Genomic DNA, 15,833 nt, shown 5'->3' with positions numbered 1-15,833 from the left:
CTTCTTCTTTCTATATCATTATCAAATTTATCTTATTCCTTTCGCAGATTGTATTTCCATACCTTCCAAGCTTTGCTTACTTTTGAAAATGCATATTCTTTTAACTCATCATCGATGTCGTACGTGGCCTATTTCATTAAATTAATAATCAAACAATCTTATTGAGTAAGAATTAGAAATAAAATCAAGAACAAACATGCTCACCAAAACCAAAAACCAGATATTATCTTTAATTGCACCAGACACTTTGCGCCAATCAACAAATGAAATTGGACAATGTGTCCTGCCAAGTTGCCCTAAAAATGTGTTGAAAGGCGCCGATGTTTCTCCGACTGGTTGTTTATATTCATTTAATTCAAGTCTCTTCCTTGTATTGCTTCCTTGGGCTGAAGCTGATGAACCACCAAAATCCGACATAATTCCTGCAATTTTATAAAACAAAACAATATCTCATTATTATGTAATTGGCATTCTATTAATATTTTGATAGCTAAAAAATTGTAATAATCATTACTAAATAGAATTCAACTCACTTTCAAACTGATTTGAATCTTTTTAGTTTCTTTTCCATTTCCTATGACGTGAGGTACTCAGCTCACTCTCTACCCATGATTTTTCCTGTACATCTTCTTCTTCATTTAAATCATCGATTAATGAAAATGCTGAAGAACCTACATTCCTTCTGGCCTCAAACTCAAGTGGATCTTCAAATGCATATGCATCTTTCGTCAATCTCTTAGGAGCATCCAGTACAACATGCCAGTCATCTCTAGTTGGATCCTTACAGTAGAAGACCTGAGCTGCCTGAGATGCAAGAATAAACAGCTCATCGTCTTCCTTTAAGCTCCATCTAAACCTTCCTAGATTGACAAATATCAAATTTGTTTCGGGATCTATGAAACATCCATTCATTTTATCTTCAATATGCACCCAATCATAGTAGAAGAGTACTACTCTAAAGTCGAAGTAGTTCAATTCAAGAATTTACCTAATGATGCCATAATAAGTGACTTCTTCTTCTATAGGATTCCTATCCCCGGCGCTTGCCCTAAAGCTAGTTAGGGCTTTCATTAAGACTCCACTGTTTTGTGTTGTTCTGTTCATTTCAGAATTCGCAGTGCTAAAAACATATTTATTTACTGAGTAAGTATTAATGATATGCATTTGAAGTCAGGACCATCGGTAATTCTCTTAAATGGAGACATTTCTTGATTATGTAGTTGATGTCTTAACCAAGGAATGTATTTCATTAGTTTTTCTACTGACAGATTACCCTTTCGATTTTGTCCCGTACGTGTTTGGCCCTGGATATACGTTTGGTACTTCCCACAAATTCCACATCATAGCAATTAATTATATATATATATAACAATGTTTATTACCATAAGCCATTTAAAAATATAAAAAAAGAATAATATACTTCATTAACTTACTCCTCCCATTGATGATTTTCAACGTGATGTTGCAAAACCCATCTACGTGCTTGTTGGTATTGCACTGTAGTAAGATCATGAACTTTTCCTTTCTTATCATTCTGAGAATCACCCGCATTTTCATCAATATTGAATATTTTTAGTCCTTGCTTATGACCTCCTATTGTATTATCAGGATAATATTCCATGCAGTACATCATAGATTCCTTTATAATGTAGCGTTTTGCAATACAGCCCTCTGGGTAAGCTTGATTCATCACATACTTCTTGTATGTTCTCATCATCCTGCTAAATATTAAAATCAGGTATTGATGAAAAAATATATGGTATTTTGAAAAGGTTAATAAATTAAAACAGTTAAAGTTACCTCTCAAAAGGATACATCCATCGATATCTGACAGGTCCGCAAACTTGTGCCTCCTCCGCCAAGTGCACAACAAGGTGTGTCATAGAAACGAAAAAAGATGGTGGAAAATACTTTTCGAAAACACAATATGTTTCCACTATTTTATTTTTCATTTCTTGAAGCTCCAAACGATGAATTTCTTTAGAACATATGACGTTAAAGAATCTTAACAATTGTATAATGGCAGCGCACAATGACTTTTCTTTCTTAAATGAATGCATCAATAATACAGGTAGTAACCGCTGCATTAGAATGTGATAATCATGTGACTTAAGGCCCTTGAGATGATAGTCATCCATACTGATATGATGTTTCCAGTTTGCACTATACCCTCTTGGAACTTTTAAATCACTTAAGGTTCGACAAATGAGTTCTCTTTTAGATCTGGATAATGTTAAAGGAGCCTTAGGCAATAACAACTTACCATTCTTTTCCTCTGGCCAATATTTTGATCTTATCTTCATAGCCATAAGATCCTGACGGGATTGTAAACCATCCTTAGACTTGTCCTTCATGTCCATGATTGTTGCAATAAGGTTCTCAGTAACATTTTTCTCGACATGCATCACATCCAAATTATGGCGAATGGGCATATGCTCCCAATACGGTAATGTAAAGAAGATTGATCTCTTCGACCAAGCAGTAAGGTTAGAATCCTCATCTGTGGTCTTCTTCCTCTTATTTCCTATATACTTTCTAAACTTGGTTTGTATATTATTCATTTTAACCAATACCTGTTCTCCAGACAAACGCTTTGGAGCCTGCCGATTTTCATCATTCCTATTGAATCGAGATCTTTATCTCCTAAAGATATGAGCTCTTGGGAGGAATCTTCTGTGCCCCATATAAGCAAACTTCTTTCCATGTTTTAGCCAAATAGAGTCAGTCTCCTCACTACAAACAGGACATACATACTTTCCTCCTGTCCTACACCCAGAAAGATGTCCATAGGCTGGAAAATTATGTATTGCCCATAATAAAATCGCCTTCATTGTAAACCTGTTCTTCCCGAACGAGTCATATGTTATCGACCCTTTCCACAATTCATTTAATTCTTCGATTAATGGTTGTAAATATACGTCGATGTCATGCCCTGGACCATTTTTTCTGGGAATTAAAAGTGTTAACATGATAAATTGCTTCTGCATGCATAAATGAGGTGGAAGATTGTATAGAACAACCATAACAGGCTAGCAACTATATGAGCTGCTCATATGCCCAAAGGGGTTAAATCCGTCTGTTGCAAGTCCCAACCAAACGTTACGTGGATCCGCAGAAAAATCACTAAATTTTCTATCTACAAACTTCCACATAGAAGAATCCACAGGATAACGCATGTACGAGTCATTTTTAGCCCCCTTTGAATGCCACAACATATTCTCTGCAATCCATGATACGCTATAAAGTCTTTTTAACCTTGGTGTTAATGGGAGGTATCTTAACACCTTCTATGGTACATGTGAGGCTCTTGATCTTACAACACTATTCACTTTCCATCTGCTTGCTTTACATGTAGGACAACTTTCCTTATTAGCATGCTCCTTCCAGTATAGAATCCAATCGTTACAACATGCATATATCACCTCATAGTTCATACCCAACGAACTGATCAATCACTTTGCATTATAGGTACTATCTGGCAAAGAGTTCTCGCTTGGCAAAATCTTCTTGAGCAGTTGCAGCAAACTCGTAAAGCTATTATCTGACCACTAATATCTAGCCTTCATACTCATCAACTCAACTGTCACTGACAACTTTGTATACTCACGTTTACACGATAGATATAGGGGTTGTACCGCATCCTCCCTTAATTTATTGTACTGAGTATCATTGTCTATGTCATCTTGAGGCTGACTACCATGCTCCTCATTGACCTCATTCATACATGCATCTAAGTCATCGGGTTAAACACGACCAAAAGTATCATTAACCAAATCAACCATTCTAGGCAATAGCTCTTCATTACAATCAGTGGCAGATGTACTAGGAGCCTTGGCATTGACACCCATATTGGGAAATTGTTCTCCATGAAAAAACCAAGTTGTGTATGTCTGATCTATACCATTCATAATCAAATGCTCAGAAACCGTACTTAGTATTTTCTTCCCACGCACATTACGACATCTAGCACAAGGACAACTATACCAATCAATACCTCTCGAATTCCTTTTCGCAAAAATAATAAACGATTCAACGCCTTTAATGTATTCATCACTCAATATATCTTTCGTCATCCAATTCTTGCTCGGGGGCATCAAATCCATTTCTGATATCACGTGCATGTAGCATATAAAAAGTGAGATACAATAAAAAAGAGGCTTTCCATAAACTGTCAAAACATGTCACACATGTGGTCACCAATCACAAAAAATATAGATCTATATATATCCACAAATATATGCACATGATTAGGTGTAGGTTTTAGGTTATAGGTTATAGCTTTAGAGAACTGAGGATAAGTTAAGGTTTTGGTTTAGGAAATCGAGTTTGGGTTTGGGGTCGGGTTTAGGATTGGGATCATGCATACATACATAAATGCATACAAACATGCATGATGATACATTCATCCATCCATGCATGCATACATACATAAACACATGCATGATGACCCATCCATCCATGATCTAACAATCCATCCATCTATCCATGCATGCATACACACATACACACACAGGCGTGATGATCCATCCATCCAGTCTTCCATCCATGCATGCATACATACATACATATACACACACATAAATCCACCCATGCATGTATGCATGCATACACACATGCATAATCTGTCCATCCATGCATGCATGCATACGTTTCATCCATCCATGTGCGCATGCATGCATATACACACATACATACATATGTTTTATCATAAAATCATGCATGATGCATCCATACAAAAAAAAAAAAAAATCAAATGAAATTATTTTTTTACAAATAGAATTTTTTAATATTATTATAAACAAAAACAGATTTTTTTCATATTATTATAAACAACTATAAATGATTTACAGTTAACCCCAACAAAGAGTTTGAATTTCATTTGATAATACAATTGATAGCAAAGATGTAAATGATTTATAAAATGATCTGTAAAAATGTTTAAGATGCAATAAATTGCAGTCCAACTAGTTGGACTTGAGACTTCTTAATTCTAAATATTTAAGATGCATTAGATACTTTAGTATCTTTGGTTTTTCTCAATCCTTCTGTCATCCTCTGTCTCTACAACTTGAAAGTATTTGGCCCATTCATCAGGTGTAACCTGCTGAGAACATGCCTTGGAAAAAAAATGAAGAACACTGGTCTACTATCAAGTGGGACCCACAAGTACGAGAAAAATAGATGTGAGTAAGATGGTTCATTGAGTGCTATCCTTTCTAAAGTGGGCCGCATGAAAATCCAAACATACAACCCACATGTGTTCTTTTGGTGCCTTCTTTTATTATCCTCGATGAAGCAATCTTTTTGTGGGGCCTGTTTGGATAAACCACAAATTTCAATCCATTGGCCTTATCGTGGGAATGGATTTTTTTTTCTCCCAATGTGCTTTTGGTTGGAGTGACACGGAGTAGAAACCAAATTTCACGGATTGTGATTTTCTATCAATTTTGATCAAAAACAACTATAAAACGTAAATAAACCAGCAGTTGTACTTTTGATTTTTTGTAAATGCTAACATCCTGTTTAGCATCTTAGATTTGGTAGTAAATGGGTATATTTTAAATGCAAGTAACTATGTCATATGTGTAACAAAAGTGACTCTATGCTTCTAATATATTAGACATATAACATGCTAATGATACTTTAATTCTATTCAACTATTCAAACTCTTTGTTGGGGTTAACTGTAAATCATTTATAACTTAAAGCCAAACAAGACAGGCTGTAAAGATGTAAATCATTTATAACTTAAACCATTAACATGCATTCAAAGCTCAACAATCTCATGTGTCATAGTAATAAATTATTGATCATTAAATTATTGGTTAAAATAAAATTGTTCATCTCCATTCTTTGTTCATATGGTTCTTGCTCAGTGGTGAGTAGTAATAGTCATGTGTAGAATAAACTTGCTCTCATGAAGCTTGATGATCTGAAATTGTTTCTCTGATATTCCATGATTCATCTCACTACTAAGATTCCCTATTATTATATATCATGTGGAAATGCATCCCTGATATTGTTTGCTGCAATACCATGGATGATATTACTAATATTACATTTGTTCTACATGATAGAAAAGAAAACCGATAAATAATCAGCACTAAAAAATGAAAATATGAAGAAAATTGTGTTTTGATTTATATAACATATTAAATTCATTGGCATTTTGGTTTCCCTGGTGGTTCAAAAGAATTTATATTGTACCATCCAACAAGTATTTTCTTGAATCAGTTCACCCTGATCATAACTAGCGGCAGGAATTCACATTCTACATTGGAAGCTCTATTTGAAGCTCTATTTGTACCTAATTTGAATGCATTTGACTTTTCATTTGGAGCTACGTGGAAAACATAAATCTCATCAGGCAAATTAGCATTTTACTCCTCTTTCTTGCTCCAAATTGAATATAAGGGGTCGTTTGGATGGTTGGCTTAAGTGGTAAATGATCTACAGGTCTAAATTATTTACACTCTGTCCTGTTTGACTAAAAGCAGTAAATGATTTACAGGTAAATGATTGTTTGGCCAGCCTGTAAATTATTTGAGACCTGTAAATGGAGAGCCAATCTTTCCATTTGTAACCGTTAGGCTTTAAATGAAGAGCCAGTAAATGAAATCACAGCTTTTTTCCTGTAAATCAATTGGGGCCACCTGTAAATCATTTACAGACATTTTTCAGCATCTAAACACATTGCAAATCATTTACGGTTAGCCCCATTTACAGGCATCCAAATGACCGCCAAGATAAAAGGTACGTACGCCCTGTTCTTATCTCACTTTCTGTTTGGAGAGGCTGCATCCCATCCACCAGCACTGGTGCCGAAACCCAACTGCACCCGCATGGAGTAAGTGTAATGTTATCTGCACCCACATGAGAATAGAGCTTCCAATGCAGCGGGCAGCTTCATGGTCACTGGAGGTGGCAAGAATCAGGAGTGACATTTGTACAGACCAACAGAGACCAGCAATCCTCATTTTATCCAAAGCTCAGCTGGACCACACACAGGAAAGAGTGGGGATTATGACATCCACCGTTGAGACTTTCGTAGGGCCCACAGCGATGTTTATTTATCACCCAACTTGTTCATAAGCTGACACAGACAGGGAAAACACAAATATCAGCTTGATTCGAAACTTCTGCTGCCCTAAGAAGTTTTCAACAGTGAGTCTTCGATTCCCACTGTTTCCTTTGGTGGGCCCACTTGAGCACTAGATATGCTTCCATTTAGGCTCATGCCATAAAATGAGTTGAAAAATAGATGGCCTGCATGGATAAGACACACACATTGCAGTGGCCCCATAGAGTTTACTCACATGCTTGAGTTCAATCCACCTTCTCCCACAGAGACATTTCATCAAACACATGTTGTGCACACCTTAAACATTCACAACAAATGATGAATGGCAAGACTATTCTATGTCTGCATCCATTGTATACATAGTATACATCTATAACAACCCAGGCCATCTAGATCATTGGTCCCATTATTTACCAGACATGGCCAACGAACCCTCACTGCGGATTTACAAATCCAAAAATTAAAAACCTAAATAGAGAAATGAGTACCTGGCCGGGGAAGAGATGAAGGGCAGGGGCTGCTGGCCGCACGAGATCTGGAGATGATGCAAGTGAGGAAGAGAGAGAGAGAGAGAGAGAGAGAGAGAGTCGGGGTGGGAAGAAGCTAGGACCGAGACGGAGAGAGAGAGAGTGGCGCGGGTCTGGGAGAGAGACTGGGACGGCGAGAGAGATAGAGAGAGACCAGGACGGCGAGAGAGAGAGAGAGACCGGGATGGCGAGAGAGACTGAGAGAGAGAGAGAGAGGCTGGTAGGCGGCCTGTTGAAATGGGGAGGGGGGGTAATTGGGCGTGCGACTCTGCTTTGAGCGCGCGCCCAAATTTGGAGTTGGGGGACGGTGGCTGGTGGTCGATGCTTTATGGGCCCCACCATGATGTAAATGTTTCATCCATTCGGTTCATCCATTTTTACAGATCATTTTAGTGCTTGATGCAAAAAATGATAGGGATATAAATCCTAGGTGGGTCACACCACAGGACAAAATTAATGAATGGATATTCACAATTAAAATCCTCTTTAGGCCCACTGTACTGTTTATTTGACATCCAATCTGTTTAGTTGGTCATAAAGACCCAGATGAAGGCAAAAAATATATATATATCAGCTTGATCCAAAACTATTATAGCCCCCAAAACATTTTTAATGGTCAAAATTCATTCAACACTATTTCCTGTAATGTGGTCCACTTGAGATTGAGATATAACTCATTTTTTTATCATCTCATAAAATGTTATATATAAAAATAGATGGACGGCATGGATGATACACATACATCATGGTGGGACCCATAGAGCACCGACCACCAGCCATTGGGGGTGTCAAGGGGAGTAGCCAATCTGTTCCCCACCATAGCAAATACATGTGATTTAATCTCCATGTTTCCTACCGTATGGTCCACTTTAGCCTTCAATCTAGATGATTTTTGGTTTCATGCTCTATAATAATATTTTAAAATATATAGACTGCTTAGATAAGACATATTTTTAGGCCCTATAGGGCCCTTATACCCTAAGCATCCTGTGGGGCCCACTATGATTTATTCAATTTATCCACTCCATCCATCCATTTTAACATATAATTTTATTACGTAAGGTCAAAATTGAAGCCTATAAAAATTTGAAGTGGGCCACATCATAGGAAACAGTATAAATTGAACATCTACCATTGAAAAATTTTGGGAGGCCACTGAAGTTTTGGATCAAGCTGATATTTTAGTTTTCCCTTCATCCATGTATTTGTGATCTATTAAATAGGTTGGATGACAAATCAAAATCACTGTAGGCCATAGGAAGATTTCAACGGTGGAAATCATTATTCCCATTGTTTCTGTGGTATGGTCCACTTGAGCTTTAGATATACTTTGATTGTGGACTCAACCACTAAAGGGCCTGTTTAGATGGGTGGATTGGAAGGGATTGAATGGTTTTAGGGTGGATGGCATGGATTTCAAGGTAATGATGGTGTTGTCAATGGATTGTCTTAAGATCCATGGAATTGCTTTATTCCCCCAGATTGCTATATATCAAGTCTGTTTGGCACACTCGGCCAATCCCAGGATTAAACCTTCCCATCCCTTCCAATCCCTCGAACTAAACATGTCCCAGGCAAATTTGACTGGATTAGGGTGGATTGGATGGGATTTAAAGGTAATGATGGTGTTGTTAGTAGATTGTCTTAAAGATCCATGGGATTGTATATCCCAGGATCAGATCACCCAGTTTGTTTGGCACGCTCAGCCAATCTATAGGGATTTAACTTCCAATCCTTTCCAATCTACTTGTCCAAACGGGCCCTAAAATGATCTGGAAAAATGGATTGACGATGTGGATATCATAAACCGTGACTTTGGGCCACAAGCTTAAAAATAAAGTCAATCCATGACTTGGGTGGGCCACACCACATACTATAGTTGAGAGGGTTACCCTCTCCTTAAAACATTCATAATCATTTATTGGGCCTACCTAGATGTGGTTCATAGATCTAGCCCATTCACTATAGTTGAGAGGAGTCAACCCAAGTTTCACACACATCCAAAGCTCATGTGGGCCCCACCAATTGAATGCTTTTATATGTTTTAGTGATGTCTTCACATAGTTTTAGATGCTATGGCTCACCTGAGTTTTGTATACGACTGATTTTTGGACTTAAATGGGACACATCAAATGCATGGTGTTGATGTTCTACATACATCATGGTGGGGCGCACACAGATTAACCTCATGGGAAGTTCCCAAGAGGTGACCTTATAGTACCATTTCACTATTTCGATAACTCCTTCATGGGTGTTACTCTAACCGTATGGCCCACTTTGATATATTTTATGTATATCGACATCGTCCATATATTTTTCCATCATATATTTAGGATGTGATTTCGAATCATAAGAACTCAATAATCTCAGGTGGGTCATGAAATCACTCTTATGATGATTTTTTCACCTTTGGATTTTGCTGTTTTGATGAGGGTATATGTTGAATTCTAGGGGTTGTAGGGTTTGATTTTGTTTTCTTGTTAAAGATTGTTCGATTCTACTAGTGGTGTTTGGAAACTAACCTCTTATATTAATTTGATTCCATTTGGGAAAAATTCTGTTTGTGTCATTGTCTTGTGTTTCTGAAAGTTCTAGGGTTTCTAGTGAGACTTATGTGTTGTGTTTTACTGTTTTGGAGTCCTTGGAGCTAATATGTAGGGGCCGATTGTGGATGGGTGGAGAGCAGGGAATGCCTTTCATAGAACAATCTCTGCCACCTGATTGGTGGACTTGGTACGATTAGATGGATGTCGGTCGTCTTTTTTTTTTTTTTTTGAGATTCCATTTGGCTTAAACTATATTCCAGTTCCTTTTTAATTAACAAGCAGCTGAAACTATATCTAAGCTATGCAAGTTTACATCTCATTGCTTTTGAGACGAGTTAATAGCCGAAAAATGATAACATGAGAATGGCCTATACTAATGTATGCATTTGGTACCAATTCTTAATGTTGGCAACACCTGGCATACCTGTACCTCTCCAAAGGTCACACTGATTGGATGATCTTAACTGTCTGAAATTGCCGCTGGATTAATTTGGACCATTTTCTTTTTGACTATCCTGATGAATAATATTGACTTGTACTATTCTTTTTAAACATCTATATGCTTCAATCTCCTTTGGTCTGCACTTGTTGAAGGGCACGTCTATTCTGTTGGGTAGAACACTTATTTTAATATCACAATGATTGGATAATCTCAACCATCTGATATTACAGTTGAATTTAGACCATTTTCTTTTTTACCACGGTATTGAGGAACTTTGATTTGCACTCCTGTTTCTTAAACGTGTATATTTTTTTTTAACCTCAAGTTAACACTCTTCTTCTTCTTTTACTTTTTCTTTTTTCTTTTCACGTTTACATGTTTTTAATCCCACCTTGTGTATTGTAGGCCACATCCATTCAATTTGGTATAAATCCTTTTTTTTTTTCAATTTTTCTTGTCAAAATACAAAATCTAGTTTTCTTTTTTAAAATATATATTTTTTTTACATTTTTTAAATTTTTTCACAATTTTGTTTAATTTCGTATTTTTTTTTCAAAATATCATTTTTTTAATCTCACTTTTGTTATATAACTTTTTAATTTTTGTTGTCAAAATACAAAATCTAGTTTTCTTTTTTTAAAATATATATATATATATATATATATATATTTACAATTTGTCAATTTTTTCACAATTTCATTTAATTTTTTAAATTTTCTTTATCAAAATATCATTTTTTTTTATCGAAATCTTGTTATATAACTTTTTAATTTTTCTTTTCAAAATACAAAATCTAGTTTTCTTTATATATATATATATATATATATATATATATATATATATATATATATATATATATATATATATATATATATATATATATATATATATATATTATTTACAATTTGTCAATTTTTTCACAATTTTGTTTAATTTTTTAAATTTTCTTTTTCAAAATATCAATTTTGTTATATAACTTTTTAATGTTTATTGTCAAAATACAAAATCTACTTTTCTTTTTTAAAAATATATATTTTTTTACAATTTGTCAATTTTTTCACAATTTTGTTTAATTTTTTTAATTTTCTTTTTCAAAATATCATTTTTTAAATATCATTTTTGTTATATAACTTTTTAATTTTTCTTTTCAAAATACAAAATCTAGTTTTCTTTTTTAAAATATATTTTTTTTTATAATTTGTCAATTTTTTCACAATTTTGTTTAATTTTTTAAATTTTCTTTTTCAAAATATCATTTTTTAAATATCACTTTTGTTATACAACTTTTTAATTTTTCTTTTCAAAATACAAAATCTAGTTTTCTTTTTAAAATATATATTTTTTTTTCCAATTTGACAATTTTTTTACAGTTTTGTTTAATTTTTAAAATTTTCTTTTTCAAAATATCATTTTCTTATTAAATTTTTTTTTTCAAAATTATCAACATCATTAAAAGTTCTTAATTTTTATTTCAAAATCTAATTTTTTTCTTAAACATTGTTAGTTCTTTTTCTAAGTTTTTTAACTTTTTTATTTTTCGTAATTCATAATTTTTTTTATTTTTAATGTTTTACTTGAGCATTAGAGACGGTCATTGACAGTCTCAACTAGGGACTGCTAACGACCGTCCCTAATGCAGCCTATTTTTCCTGGCTGGAAAATGACGGCCATCGGCCGTCTATAATTGAGACGGTCAATGACAGTCTCTGATTACCAATACGAGACGGTCAATGACCATCTCTAATAGAGATGGTCCTTGACAGTCTCAACCAGAGACAGCTAAGGACCGTCCCTAATACAGACTGAAGCCTCGCATTCCCAAACTGTAGAAAAAGACGGCCAACGACCGTCTCTATATGACACGATCCTCGACAGTCTCAAATTACTAGTAACAGATGGCCAATGACTGTCTCTAATAGGGACAGTCTTTGACTGTCTCAAATTCCGGCATATAAGACGGTCCGAGATCGTCTCTTATTCCATATGGTCGATGACCGTCTTTTATCTGCAGTTAACGACGATTTTTTACCGTCTTAAATGATTTGTGGACGTTCAAATTTTTAAGACAATAATAAGGAGGGTCAAGGGCCGTCTAAAAATTTAGAGATGGTTTACGGCCGTCTCTAAAGCGTCTTTAAACCAAGCAATTTTAGAGACGGTCCAAAACCGTCTCTAAATCTGTCATTTTTTCCCATTTTTCACGTAGTGGGATGGGATAGGCTCCGTAACCAGATTGATGAGAGGGCCTAGGCCCGACCAAAGTTCGCGTTCCAAAGGTTGCAAGTGCCAGCGCTAAGCTTCCACTGCACCACATTGTCTAGAAAGGGGAGCGAAGATCGAACTTTCTTCCACATTGGAGACAGAGTAGACGAGAGTTGCGTGGTAGGGGTTACCTCCAAGTCCCGCTTATATTTTAAAGCCATGAAGACAACCCAAAGGTTGGGCCTATCGTTGAAACAAATGGATCATGCCATTTTAATGCGGAAAGCCTTCACCAATTTCATAATCTTTCGAACTCCAAGCCTGCCTTCCTGCTTGGTGGAGGCCACAATTTTCCAATTTCGCCAATGAAGTCTCTTTTTGCCATCTGCCCAGCCCCATAGGAAATCCACAAAATGCTACTCCAGCACACATAAGATTTTGGTAGGAATATGAGTGGTAGTAATTGTGTGGGTGGGGACACTACCGAGGACATGATTGATCAGAACCAAGCGTCCAGCCTGTGACAGCACATTGGCCTTCCACCCACTGATACGACTTTCAATCTTATCTAGAAGTGGCTAGAAATTAGCGGCTTGAATTCTACCTACCACCATAGGAATGCCGAGGTACTGCAGATGGGAAACTGCCTTTGATATGCCTAGGGACTGCTCGATCGCCCTGACCCTAGAGACCAGGAGCTTTGAGGAGGCAAAGAAAGAGCTCTTGTGGAGGTTGATGAGTTGACCCGAGGTCTATTGATATTCTTCAAGGAATTCTTTCAGGTTGGCAAGGGACCGCTTCCCGCCATTTAAGAAAAGAAGGGTGTCGTCTGCGTACAGAATGTGTGAGATCTGGATACATCCACACCCCACCTTATAAGGCTTACATAGGCCTTGCTCGCTCAATCTCTACAGGCCTCTACTCAGCACAACAGCAGCAATGATGAACAAGCTTAGTGAGAGCGGACCGCCCTATCGGAAGCCTCTCGAGGACTTGAAAAAACCAACTAGAGTGCCGTTAACAATCACCGAGAACCAAACGTTATCCTAACAGCCTTCAACTATGTCTATCCACCCAGAGCTGAAACCAAACCGCACTAGAATCTGACGCAGGAAGGGTCATTCCACCCTATCGTAGGCCTTCTCCATATCAAGCTTTAGAATTAAGTTTCCACCTCGGGCCTTTCTGTTTATATCCCGAAAATGCTCTTGTGCCAAAGCAATGCTCTCTAAGATTGGTCTTCCTTGGATGAAGGCCCCTTGTTTTGGCGAGATGATAGAAGGCAGTACCTGGCTAAGTCTGGCAGTAATAACACCTGTTAAAATCTTGTATAAACAATTACAAAGATTTGTGGGATGGTAGTCAGAGAGCCTTGTAGGGGAGCTGAATTTTGGGATTAAGCAAATGAGGGAAGTGGTCGCCGCTCTAGGAAATTTACCGCCTTGAAACAAAAATCTTGCAGATTTGAGGAGATTGGGGCCAACGACTTCCCAGTAGGTCGAGAAAAATCCCCAAGAAAAATCGTCAAGGCTTGGAGCCCCATCTCCAGGAATAGTTTTCATTACGCAGAGAACCTCATCCATAGTGGGAGGGGAGAGTAACGGGCTGTTTTCTTCCTACGTGATGAGGGAAGGAATGACGCGAAGAATATTATCTAGATTGTCACAGCTTCCTATCGAGAAAAGCTTCTAAAAATGAAGGACAGCTGCCTCTCGGATTTTCGCCTGATCAGTAAGGAGTTGGCCATCGTCGTTTACTATGCCATGGATTGCAGCTTTCCTATGTCTAGACAAGGTGGCGGCATGAAAAAATCTGGTGTTTCTGTCACCTTCTTTCAGCCAGTTGTTTCTAGACTTTTACTTCCAAAAAATTTTGTGAGATGACTCCTTGCATAAGTGTTCACACCCCAAGTATAGGGTTGTGACGTAGTAATAAACTCGGTAAGACCGAGGTCGAATCCACTGGGACTGAAACCTGTATGTAATCTAAAAATAACAAGAACTAGAACTAGAATAAGATGAAATCTAAATCAACTGAATATGAGGGAATATTGGTGAAATAGTAGTCTAAAACTTAGAATTCAAAGGTAGGGAACTAGGGTGCCAAGGATCCACTTGTAGCAATTGGGAAGTTACCTAGTAATGATTCAAGGATACAACTGGAATCAGAGTCCTATCCTATCCAGTTGATAAGAAGAGATTTGTCAGATCTCTGAACTTCTCATGGGTCTAATCATCAATAGATAAGAATGGGGAAGATTTGGAAGTGATTCCGTCACCTAACCATGCCCAGGAGACTATGGAAAACAATAATAATTTAACAATCTCATAGCTAATCATGAAAGAATTGTGAAATTTAGGAAGGGTTCCATCACTCAACCATGCCCATGAGACGATGGCGAACAACAGGGCCTCCTAAGTTCACAATCTCATAATGAAAAGAACATACTCAAAGCTATTACAGATCTACTGTAATTTGAGTCACAATAAACCATTAAAAAACTAAAAGTATTCCTTAATAATCAAACTAGAATCCATAAGAGTTCAATAGCCATGAATTAAAGGAAAGCCACCTTCCTAATCACGCTACAAGCTTCACCTCTTAGCCCTAGCTAAGAGGCTTAACCCATCTTAGACATGATGAGGCTAGGAAAAACATCAAAGCTAAAAGAAAGTTAAAAGGAAAAGAAGGAAAAAAGAAAACACTTGTTGTCGGCCCACCACATGCCTCCACGGCTGCCCATTCCACGTCCAAAGGATGCCTTTCTCTCTCTCTCTCTTTCTCCTCCTTTTATAGGCATAGAGGGTCGGCGACTCTTTTTATGCAGAAGAAATTCCTGGAAAGTTCTTTACGCATCTGTGATGATTGGTGAGCCCATAAGCAATGCTGGCAAGAAAATCTACTCCATCTAGTGGATTCACGTCAGGATTTCGGTTAGATATGGATTGATTTGGCTCAAATTTGGTGTGGCCCATGTAACTTTTCCCTACACCATTTGTCTTCCTTTTAGATGGTTGAAAACCAATCTTCATTGCT

General features: G+C 36.9%; 1 protein-coding gene across 1 annotated transcript; it reads right to left on the bottom strand.

Moving 5' to 3' along the window:
- Positions 1 to 13,915: 13,915 nt before the first annotated feature.
- Positions 13,916 to 14,380, bottom strand: LOC131248906 (uncharacterized). The gene has a single exon (XM_058249421.1). The coding sequence runs from the start codon at positions 14,378 to 14,380 to the stop codon at positions 13,916 to 13,918; it is 465 nt and encodes a 154-aa protein (XP_058105404.1).
- Positions 14,381 to 15,833: the final 1,453 nt, after the last annotated feature.

Source organism: Magnolia sinica, chromosome 1, assembly GCF_029962835.1.
Source record: "Magnolia sinica isolate HGM2019 chromosome 1, MsV1, whole genome shotgun sequence".
Classification (NCBI taxonomy): Eukaryota; Viridiplantae; Streptophyta; class Magnoliopsida; order Magnoliales; family Magnoliaceae; genus Magnolia; species Magnolia sinica.
Note: the sequence above shows the minus strand (reverse complement) of the source record. Positions and strands in the feature narration are given on the sequence as shown.